At 32.1% G+C, this 11,014-nt stretch overlaps 13 protein-coding genes across 16 annotated transcripts in view; 1 reads left to right on the top strand and 12 right to left on the bottom strand.

The window, feature by feature from the left end:
• LOC105834028 (tubulin polyglutamylase TTLL4) overlaps positions 1-11,014 on the top strand; it is a 201,703-nt gene that overhangs the window by 104,159 nt on the left and 86,530 nt on the right. The gene's annotated exons all lie outside the window — the stretch shown is intronic.
• LOC118644627 (cytochrome P450 6k1-like) lies at positions 17-1,824 on the bottom strand (the record flags this gene model as incomplete). The annotated part of the gene is made up of 1 exon (XM_036283572.1): positions 17-1,824. A coding segment is annotated over one exon (597 nt), but the record flags the coding sequence as incomplete, so codon positions are not given.
• LOC118644626 (cytochrome P450 6k1-like) lies at positions 1,823-2,656 on the bottom strand (the record flags this gene model as incomplete). The annotated part of the gene is made up of 1 exon (XM_036283571.1): positions 1,823-2,656. A coding segment is annotated over one exon (597 nt), but the record flags the coding sequence as incomplete, so codon positions are not given.
• Positions 2,655-3,488, bottom strand: LOC118644625 (cytochrome P450 6k1-like; the record flags this gene model as incomplete). Its single annotated transcript, XM_036283570.1, has 1 exon — positions 2,655-3,488. A coding segment is annotated over one exon (597 nt), but the record flags the coding sequence as incomplete, so codon positions are not given.
• On the bottom strand, positions 3,487-4,320 carry LOC118644624 (cytochrome P450 6k1-like; the record flags this gene model as incomplete). Its single annotated transcript, XM_036283569.1, has 1 exon — positions 3,487-4,320. A coding segment is annotated over one exon (597 nt), but the record flags the coding sequence as incomplete, so codon positions are not given.
• On the bottom strand, positions 4,319-5,152 carry LOC118644623 (cytochrome P450 6k1-like; the record flags this gene model as incomplete). Its single annotated transcript, XM_036283568.1, has 1 exon — positions 4,319-5,152. A coding segment is annotated over one exon (597 nt), but the record flags the coding sequence as incomplete, so codon positions are not given.
• Positions 5,151-5,984, bottom strand: LOC118644622 (cytochrome P450 6k1-like; the record flags this gene model as incomplete). The annotated part of the gene is made up of 1 exon (XM_036283567.1): positions 5,151-5,984. A coding segment is annotated over one exon (597 nt), but the record flags the coding sequence as incomplete, so codon positions are not given.
• Positions 5,983-6,816, bottom strand: LOC118644621 (cytochrome P450 6k1-like; the record flags this gene model as incomplete). Its single annotated transcript, XM_036283565.1, has 1 exon — positions 5,983-6,816. A coding segment is annotated over one exon (597 nt), but the record flags the coding sequence as incomplete, so codon positions are not given.
• Positions 6,815-7,648, bottom strand: LOC118644620 (cytochrome P450 6k1-like; the record flags this gene model as incomplete). The annotated part of the gene is made up of 1 exon (XM_036283564.1): positions 6,815-7,648. A coding segment is annotated over one exon (597 nt), but the record flags the coding sequence as incomplete, so codon positions are not given.
• Positions 7,647-8,480, bottom strand: LOC118644619 (cytochrome P450 6k1-like; the record flags this gene model as incomplete). Its single annotated transcript, XM_036283563.1, has 1 exon — positions 7,647-8,480. A coding segment is annotated over one exon (597 nt), but the record flags the coding sequence as incomplete, so codon positions are not given.
• On the bottom strand, positions 8,479-9,312 carry LOC118644618 (cytochrome P450 6k1-like; the record flags this gene model as incomplete). Its single annotated transcript, XM_036283562.1, has 1 exon — positions 8,479-9,312. A coding segment is annotated over one exon (597 nt), but the record flags the coding sequence as incomplete, so codon positions are not given.
• On the bottom strand, positions 9,311-10,144 carry LOC118644617 (cytochrome P450 6k1-like; the record flags this gene model as incomplete). The annotated part of the gene is made up of 1 exon (XM_036283561.1): positions 9,311-10,144. A coding segment is annotated over one exon (597 nt), but the record flags the coding sequence as incomplete, so codon positions are not given.
• The window catches only part of LOC114254323 (probable cytochrome P450 6g2), a 19,970-nt gene continuing 19,098 nt past the window's right edge, over positions 10,143-11,014 (bottom strand). Inside the window, exon 3 of the mRNA XM_036283026.1 lies at positions 10,143-10,971. Within this exon, the coding sequence (XP_036138919.1) occupies positions 10,380-10,971 (592 nt within the window). The 3' untranslated portion in view covers positions 10,143-10,379. The remainder of the gene's footprint in view (positions 10,972-11,014) is intronic.

The raw sequence follows: 11,014 nt of genomic DNA, 5'->3' as shown, positions 1-11,014 counted from the left end.
TGTTTGTAATTTCTTTGTATTAAAACTTATTTGCCAGCTCAATATTATCTCCTTTATTTCTTGCCAATATCCTTCCTGACAATTGTTTATTGCAGGCACACAGCAGCCTCATATCGGCGCACAGCAGTCAATAATTTAATACAAAAGGCTAATATTTTTTTATTTATTTATTAGTTTAATCTTATATTTAAGAATCTGTTTAACTTTATCGTTAAAATACTTCCTAATTAACGAAATGGTATCTAAAGACAAACTTAAAATAATCAAAACCATATCAGACTAGAGATTAAGATTGAGATTGAATTAGAATTTGACCAACTAATTAGTTACATTTTAATTCAATCTTAATATCAATTTCTAGTTTGATACGGGCTTAATGAAAAATCAAACTATAAATGCCAGCCAAAAAATAATAAACTAGATGTTCTAGTTCGTATAAACATCTACTTTATAGTTGGCGCATTTTCTATATATATATTTACTTTTGTAGAGAAAAAAACGCAATACTCTCATTTTATAGTGTCAAATCTAAAAAATTGTTTTGTATTATAAAAATTGACTAACGAATAGTAATAACGTTTTAGTTCCTAATAAAAATATTAATTCTTATAATTGGCGCAAAATATTTAGATATCACTATTTTTGTAGAGAAGTTAATTTGTGTGTGTGAGTATAAACTTTCAAAATTTCAGGAATATATATTACTTAGGTTAAATTTGACGCTTTAGTAAATTTAACGTTTAGTGTGTGAAAGCAAACAAGAGACTGAATAATCACTGAATAATCACTGAATAAGAACTATACAAAACATATTTCTGTTTAAATGAATTTGACTATGCTACATTTTTACTCATTGCGTTGCTTTTGATACTAAGAATTCTTTTTATGTTGCATTTTTTTTTACACGCGTTTTTGTACATCTTAGAAATTGTTCATTAATTTACGGACTTGTTAACGGTGTTTGTCTCGCAATTACTTCATGACTGTAATTTACTTAAAAAAGACCAAATCCAATGGTCGAAACGTTGTGATTGAAACTTTAACAAAGATTATGCCAGTTAGTCGACTGAACAGTTGTTCATTTGTTTTGATCTAACTGGCGACAATAAGCTACCTTTCTTTGGGTTGATTAAAAAAATAAAATTGCAAAATATAAATAAAATATAAAATTATTAAATAATAGTACAAAGATCCAGATATGGTCAAATAAGACTAATCTTTAATTAGTTACTTTAAATAAAAAAAAGTATTTGCATCCGTAAATTCGTTTGGATGATAAAAAGAGTCTATTTTAGTACCGAGCGCTATTGAAGCGATCAGATCAGTTGTACACTTATAATAAATATTTTGAGCATCCAACACTTTTACAGTTTCTTGATTATTTAGTTGATCGTTTATATATTTCATCATTGGCTCTGTAATCTCTATCATCAATGGAAACATATTTTTCAACTTGCTCTTCGTTAAAGTAGGGTTGATCTTAGACCGCACATATTTCCAGGTCGGATTCTTTATGCCAAACAAATTTTTCATGCCCATACTGTCCTTCTGATGGAAGCCAGCAAAGTAGCGATCGGTGAAAGTATCGAAGTCTTTGATCATGATTTGTTTAATTATTTCTGGATCCCGTAATAGTAGACACGGCTTATGAAAGATGTAAAAACCAATAAATGGCGCTTCCGGAGGAGCCATCTTGTGTAAGTCGCCGATGTGCCATGACGGTGGGGAACGGAATAACACGGCATTTTTGAGGTTGCCAAAAAACAGATTGGGGGTGAGAAATTCAATGCCGCGTCTCTTCCTATAAGTTAACTTAAATCTGAGTGATCAATATTGAAATTTTATAAATATAATACATATTTAACATATAATTTGTAATAAATATTTTGAACGTCTAACACTGTTTCCTGATTAACTAATATTTGTAATAAATATCTTGAACATCTAACATTGTTTCCTGATTAACCAGTTGATCTTCCAGATATTTCATCATAAATAAAATTATTAAAAAATAGTACAAAGATTCAGATATGGTCAAATAAGACTAATCTTTAATTAGTTACTTTAAATAAAAAAAAGTATTTGCATCCGTAAATTCGTTTGGATGATAAAAAGAGTCTATTTTAGTACCGAGCGCTATTGAAGCGATCAGATCAGTTGTACACTTATAATAAATATTTTGAGCATCCAACACTTTTACAGTTTCTTGATTATTTAGTTGATCGTTTATATATTTCATCATTGGCTCTGTAATCTCTATCATCAATGGAAACATATTTTTCAACTTGCTCTTCGTTAAAGTAGGGTTGATCTTAGACCGCACATATTTCCAGGTCGGATTCTTTATGCCAAACAAATTTTTCATGCCCATACTGTCCTTCTGATGGAAGCCAGCAAAGTAGCGATCGGTGAAAGTATCGAAGTCTTTGATCATGATTTGTTTAATTATTTCTGGATCCCGTAATAGTAGACACGGCTTATGAAAGATGTAAAAACCAATAAATGGCGCTTCCGGAGGAGCCATCTTGTGTAAGTCGCCGATGTGCCATGACGGTGGGGAACGGAATAACACGGCATTTTTGAGGTTGCCAAAAAACAGATTGGGGGTGAGAAATTCAATGCCGCGTCTCTTCCTATAAGTTAACTTAAATCTGAGTGATCAATATTGAAATTTTATAAATATAATACATATTTAACATATAATTTGTAATAAATATTTTGAACGTCTAACACTGTTTCCTGATTAACTAATATTTGTAATAAATATCTTGAACATCTAACATTGTTTCCTGATTAACCAGTTGATCTTCCAGATATTTCATCATAAATAAAATTATTAAAAAATAGTACAAAGATTCAGATATGGTCAAATAAGACTAATCTTTAATTAGTTACTTTAAATAAAAAAAAGTATTTGCATCCGTAAATTCGTTTGGATGATAAAAAGAGTCTATTTTAGTACCGAGCGCTATTGAAGCGATCAGATCAGTTGTACACTTATAATAAATATTTTGAGCATCCAACACTTTTACAGTTTCTTGATTATTTAGTTGATCGTTTATATATTTCATCATTGGCTCTGTAATCTCTATCATCAATGGAAACATATTTTTCAACTTGCTCTTCGTTAAAGTAGGGTTGATCTTAGACCGCACATATTTCCAGGTCGGATTCTTTATGCCAAACAAATTTTTCATGCCCATACTGTCCTTCTGATGGAAGCCAGCAAAGTAGCGATCGGTGAAAGTATCGAAGTCTTTGATCATGATTTGTTTAATTATTTCTGGATCCCGTAATAGTAGACACGGCTTATGAAAGATGTAAAAACCAATAAATGGCGCTTCCGGAGGAGCCATCTTGTGTAAGTCGCCGATGTGCCATGACGGTGGGGAACGGAATAACACGGCATTTTTGAGGTTGCCAAAAAACAGATTGGGGGTGAGAAATTCAATGCCGCGTCTCTTCCTATAAGTTAACTTAAATCTGAGTGATCAATATTGAAATTTTATAAATATAATACATATTTAACATATAATTTGTAATAAATATTTTGAACGTCTAACACTGTTTCCTGATTAACTAATATTTGTAATAAATATCTTGAACATCTAACATTGTTTCCTGATTAACCAGTTGATCTTCCAGATATTTCATCATAAATAAAATTATTAAAAAATAGTACAAAGATTCAGATATGGTCAAATAAGACTAATCTTTAATTAGTTACTTTAAATAAAAAAAAGTATTTGCATCCGTAAATTCGTTTGGATGATAAAAAGAGTCTATTTTAGTACCGAGCGCTATTGAAGCGATCAGATCAGTTGTACACTTATAATAAATATTTTGAGCATCCAACACTTTTACAGTTTCTTGATTATTTAGTTGATCGTTTATATATTTCATCATTGGCTCTGTAATCTCTATCATCAATGGAAACATATTTTTCAACTTGCTCTTCGTTAAAGTAGGGTTGATCTTAGACCGCACATATTTCCAGGTCGGATTCTTTATGCCAAACAAATTTTTCATGCCCATACTGTCCTTCTGATGGAAGCCAGCAAAGTAGCGATCGGTGAAAGTATCGAAGTCTTTGATCATGATTTGTTTAATTATTTCTGGATCCCGTAATAGTAGACACGGCTTATGAAAGATGTAAAAACCAATAAATGGCGCTTCCGGAGGAGCCATCTTGTGTAAGTCGCCGATGTGCCATGACGGTGGGGAACGGAATAACACGGCATTTTTGAGGTTGCCAAAAAACAGATTGGGGGTGAGAAATTCAATGCCGCGTCTCTTCCTATAAGTTAACTTAAATCTGAGTGATCAATATTGAAATTTTATAAATATAATACATATTTAACATATAATTTGTAATAAATATTTTGAACGTCTAACACTGTTTCCTGATTAACTAATATTTGTAATAAATATCTTGAACATCTAACATTGTTTCCTGATTAACCAGTTGATCTTCCAGATATTTCATCATAAATAAAATTATTAAAAAATAGTACAAAGATTCAGATATGGTCAAATAAGACTAATCTTTAATTAGTTACTTTAAATAAAAAAAAGTATTTGCATCCGTAAATTCGTTTGGATGATAAAAAGAGTCTATTTTAGTACCGAGCGCTATTGAAGCGATCAGATCAGTTGTACACTTATAATAAATATTTTGAGCATCCAACACTTTTACAGTTTCTTGATTATTTAGTTGATCGTTTATATATTTCATCATTGGCTCTGTAATCTCTATCATCAATGGAAACATATTTTTCAACTTGCTCTTCGTTAAAGTAGGGTTGATCTTAGACCGCACATATTTCCAGGTCGGATTCTTTATGCCAAACAAATTTTTCATGCCCATACTGTCCTTCTGATGGAAGCCAGCAAAGTAGCGATCGGTGAAAGTATCGAAGTCTTTGATCATGATTTGTTTAATTATTTCTGGATCCCGTAATAGTAGACACGGCTTATGAAAGATGTAAAAACCAATAAATGGCGCTTCCGGAGGAGCCATCTTGTGTAAGTCGCCGATGTGCCATGACGGTGGGGAACGGAATAACACGGCATTTTTGAGGTTGCCAAAAAACAGATTGGGGGTGAGAAATTCAATGCCGCGTCTCTTCCTATAAGTTAACTTAAATCTGAGTGATCAATATTGAAATTTTATAAATATAATACATATTTAACATATAATTTGTAATAAATATTTTGAACGTCTAACACTGTTTCCTGATTAACTAATATTTGTAATAAATATCTTGAACATCTAACATTGTTTCCTGATTAACCAGTTGATCTTCCAGATATTTCATCATAAATAAAATTATTAAAAAATAGTACAAAGATTCAGATATGGTCAAATAAGACTAATCTTTAATTAGTTACTTTAAATAAAAAAAAGTATTTGCATCCGTAAATTCGTTTGGATGATAAAAAGAGTCTATTTTAGTACCGAGCGCTATTGAAGCGATCAGATCAGTTGTACACTTATAATAAATATTTTGAGCATCCAACACTTTTACAGTTTCTTGATTATTTAGTTGATCGTTTATATATTTCATCATTGGCTCTGTAATCTCTATCATCAATGGAAACATATTTTTCAACTTGCTCTTCGTTAAAGTAGGGTTGATCTTAGACCGCACATATTTCCAGGTCGGATTCTTTATGCCAAACAAATTTTTCATGCCCATACTGTCCTTCTGATGGAAGCCAGCAAAGTAGCGATCGGTGAAAGTATCGAAGTCTTTGATCATGATTTGTTTAATTATTTCTGGATCCCGTAATAGTAGACACGGCTTATGAAAGATGTAAAAACCAATAAATGGCGCTTCCGGAGGAGCCATCTTGTGTAAGTCGCCGATGTGCCATGACGGTGGGGAACGGAATAACACGGCATTTTTGAGGTTGCCAAAAAACAGATTGGGGGTGAGAAATTCAATGCCGCGTCTCTTCCTATAAGTTAACTTAAATCTGAGTGATCAATATTGAAATTTTATAAATATAATACATATTTAACATATAATTTGTAATAAATATTTTGAACGTCTAACACTGTTTCCTGATTAACTAATATTTGTAATAAATATCTTGAACATCTAACATTGTTTCCTGATTAACCAGTTGATCTTCCAGATATTTCATCATAAATAAAATTATTAAAAAATAGTACAAAGATTCAGATATGGTCAAATAAGACTAATCTTTAATTAGTTACTTTAAATAAAAAAAAGTATTTGCATCCGTAAATTCGTTTGGATGATAAAAAGAGTCTATTTTAGTACCGAGCGCTATTGAAGCGATCAGATCAGTTGTACACTTATAATAAATATTTTGAGCATCCAACACTTTTACAGTTTCTTGATTATTTAGTTGATCGTTTATATATTTCATCATTGGCTCTGTAATCTCTATCATCAATGGAAACATATTTTTCAACTTGCTCTTCGTTAAAGTAGGGTTGATCTTAGACCGCACATATTTCCAGGTCGGATTCTTTATGCCAAACAAATTTTTCATGCCCATACTGTCCTTCTGATGGAAGCCAGCAAAGTAGCGATCGGTGAAAGTATCGAAGTCTTTGATCATGATTTGTTTAATTATTTCTGGATCCCGTAATAGTAGACACGGCTTATGAAAGATGTAAAAACCAATAAATGGCGCTTCCGGAGGAGCCATCTTGTGTAAGTCGCCGATGTGCCATGACGGTGGGGAACGGAATAACACGGCATTTTTGAGGTTGCCAAAAAACAGATTGGGGGTGAGAAATTCAATGCCGCGTCTCTTCCTATAAGTTAACTTAAATCTGAGTGATCAATATTGAAATTTTATAAATATAATACATATTTAACATATAATTTGTAATAAATATTTTGAACGTCTAACACTGTTTCCTGATTAACTAATATTTGTAATAAATATCTTGAACATCTAACATTGTTTCCTGATTAACCAGTTGATCTTCCAGATATTTCATCATAAATAAAATTATTAAAAAATAGTACAAAGATTCAGATATGGTCAAATAAGACTAATCTTTAATTAGTTACTTTAAATAAAAAAAAGTATTTGCATCCGTAAATTCGTTTGGATGATAAAAAGAGTCTATTTTAGTACCGAGCGCTATTGAAGCGATCAGATCAGTTGTACACTTATAATAAATATTTTGAGCATCCAACACTTTTACAGTTTCTTGATTATTTAGTTGATCGTTTATATATTTCATCATTGGCTCTGTAATCTCTATCATCAATGGAAACATATTTTTCAACTTGCTCTTCGTTAAAGTAGGGTTGATCTTAGACCGCACATATTTCCAGGTCGGATTCTTTATGCCAAACAAATTTTTCATGCCCATACTGTCCTTCTGATGGAAGCCAGCAAAGTAGCGATCGGTGAAAGTATCGAAGTCTTTGATCATGATTTGTTTAATTATTTCTGGATCCCGTAATAGTAGACACGGCTTATGAAAGATGTAAAAACCAATAAATGGCGCTTCCGGAGGAGCCATCTTGTGTAAGTCGCCGATGTGCCATGACGGTGGGGAACGGAATAACACGGCATTTTTGAGGTTGCCAAAAAACAGATTGGGGGTGAGAAATTCAATGCCGCGTCTCTTCCTATAAGTTAACTTAAATCTGAGTGATCAATATTGAAATTTTATAAATATAATACATATTTAACATATAATTTGTAATAAATATTTTGAACGTCTAACACTGTTTCCTGATTAACTAATATTTGTAATAAATATCTTGAACATCTAACATTGTTTCCTGATTAACCAGTTGATCTTCCAGATATTTCATCATAAATAAAATTATTAAAAAATAGTACAAAGATTCAGATATGGTCAAATAAGACTAATCTTTAATTAGTTACTTTAAATAAAAAAAAGTATTTGCATCCGTAAATTCGTTTGGATGATAAAAAGAGTCTATTTTAGTACCGAGCGCTATTGAAGCGATCAGATCAGTTGTACACTTATAATAAATATTTTGAGCATCCAACACTTTTACAGTTTCTTGATTATTTAGTTGATCGTTTATATATTTCATCATTGGCTCTGTAATCTCTATCATCAATGGAAACATATTTTTCAACTTGCTCTTCGTTAAAGTAGGGTTGATCTTAGACCGCACATATTTCCAGGTCGGATTCTTTATGCCAAACAAATTTTTCATGCCCATACTGTCCTTCTGATGGAAGCCAGCAAAGTAGCGATCGGTGAAAGTATCGAAGTCTTTGATCATGATTTGTTTAATTATTTCTGGATCCCGTAATAGTAGACACGGCTTATGAAAGATGTAAAAACCAATAAATGGCGCTTCCGGAGGAGCCATCTTGTGTAAGTCGCCGATGTGCCATGACGGTGGGGAACGGAATAACACGGCATTTTTGAGGTTGCCAAAAAACAGATTGGGGGTGAGAAATTCAATGCCGCGTCTCTTCCTATAAGTTAACTTAAATCTGAGTGATCAATATTGAAATTTTATAAATATAATACATATTTAACATATAATTTGTAATAAATATTTTGAACGTCTAACACTGTTTCCTGATTAACTAATATTTGTAATAAATATCTTGAACATCTAACATTGTTTCCTGATTAACCAGTTGATCTTCCAGATATTTCATCATAAATAAAATTATTAAAAAATAGTACAAAGATTCAGATATGGTCAAATAAGACTAATCTTTAATTAGTTACTTTAAATAAAAAAAAGTATTTGCATCCGTAAATTCGTTTGGATGATAAAAAGAGTCTATTTTAGTACCGAGCGCTATTGAAGCGATCAGATCAGTTGTACACTTATAATAAATATTTTGAGCATCCAACACTTTTACAGTTTCTTGATTATTTAGTTGATCGTTTATATATTTCATCATTGGCTCTGTAATCTCTATCATCAATGGAAACATATTTTTCAACTTGCTCTTCGTTAAAGTAGGGTTGATCTTAGACCGCACATATTTCCAGGTCGGATTCTTTATGCCAAACAAATTTTTCATGCCCATACTGTCCTTCTGATGGAAGCCAGCAAAGTAGCGATCGGTGAAAGTATCGAAGTCTTTGATCATGATTTGTTTAATTATTTCTGGATCCCGTAATAGTAGACACGGCTTATGAAAGATGTAAAAACCAATAAATGGCGCTTCCGGAGGAGCCATCTTGTGTAAGTCGCCGATGTGCCATGACGGTGGGGAACGGAATAACACGGCATTTTTGAGGTTGCCAAAAAACAGATTGGGGGTGAGAAATTCAATGCCGCGTCTCTTCCTATAAGTTAACTTAAATCTGAGTGATCAATATTGAAATTTTATAAATATAATACATATTTAACATATAATTTGTAATAAATATTTTGAACGTCTAACACTGTTTCCTGATTAACTAATATTTGTAATAAATATCTTGAACATCTAACATTGTTTCCTGATTAACCAGTTGATCTTCCAGATATTTCATCATAAATAAAATTATTAAAAAATAGTACAAAGATTCAGATATGGTCAAATAAGACTAATCTTTAATTAGTTACTTTAAATAAAAAAAAGTATTTGCATCCGTAAATTCGTTTGGATGATAAAAAGAGTCTATTTTAGTACCGAGCGCTATTGAAGCGATCAGATCAGTTGTACACTTATAATAAATATTTTGAGCATCCAACACTTTTACAGTTTCTTGATTATTTAGTTGATCGTTTATATATTTCATCATTGGCTCTGTAATCTCTATCATCAATGGAAACATATTTTTCAACTTGCTCTTCGTTAAAGTAGGGTTGATCTTAGACCGCACATATTTCCAGGTCGGATTCTTTATGCCAAACAAATTTTTCATGCCCATACTGTCCTTCTGATGGAAGCCAGCAAAGTAGCGATCGGTGAAAGTATCGAAGTCTTTGATCATGATTTGTTTAATTATTTCTGGATCCCGTAATAGTAGACACGGCTTATGAAAGATGTAAAAACCAATAAATGGCGCTTCCGGAGGAGCCATCTTGTGTAAGTCGCCGATGTGCCATGACGGTGGGGAACGGAATAACACGGCATTTTTGAGGTTGCCAAAAAACAGATTGGGGGTGAGAAATTCAATGCCGCGTCTCTTCCTATAAGTTAACTTAAATCTGAGTGATCAATATTGAAATTTTATAAATATAATACATATTTAACATATAATTTGTAATAAATATTTTGAACGTCTAACACTGTTTCCTGATTAACTAATATTTGTAATAAATATCTTGAACATCTAACATTGTTTCCTGATTAACCAGTTGATCTTCCAGATATTTCATCATAAATAAAATTATTAAAAAATAGTACAAAGATTCAGATATGGTCAAATAAGACTAATCTTTAATTAGTTACTTTAAATAAAAAAAAGTATTTGCATCCGTAAATTCGTTTGGATGATAAAAAGAGTCTATTTTAGTACCGAGCGCTATTGAAGCGATCAGATCAGTTGTACACTTATAATAAATATTTTGAGCATCCAACACTTTTACAGTTTCTTGATTATTTAGTTGATCGTTTATATATTTCATCATTGGCTCTGTAATCTCTATCATCAATGGAAACATATTTTTCAACTTGCTCTTCGTTAAAGTAGGGTTGATCTTAGACCGCACATATTTCCAGGTCGGATTCTTTATGCCAAACAAATTTTTCATGCCCATACTGTCCTTCTGATGGAAGCCAGCAAAGTAGCGATCGGTGAAAGTATCGAAGTCTTTGATCATGATTTGTTTAATTATTTCTGGATCCCGTAATAGTAGACACGGCTTATGAAAGATGTAAAAACCAATAAATGGCGCGTTCGGAGGAGCCATCTTGTGTAAGTCGCCGATGTGCCATAACGGTGGGGAACGGAATAACACGGCATTTTTGAGGTTGCCAAAAAACAGATTGGGGGTGAGAAATTTAACGCCGCGTCTCTTCCAATTACTTATCTTAAATCTGAGTGATCAATATTAAAATTTTATAAATATAATACATATAT

The sequence above is a fragment of the Monomorium pharaonis genome, chromosome 2 (assembly GCF_013373865.1).
Source record: "Monomorium pharaonis isolate MP-MQ-018 chromosome 2, ASM1337386v2, whole genome shotgun sequence".
NCBI classification, from domain to species: Eukaryota; Metazoa; Arthropoda; class Insecta; order Hymenoptera; family Formicidae; genus Monomorium; species Monomorium pharaonis.
This window is presented reverse-complemented; position numbering and strand designations above follow the sequence as displayed.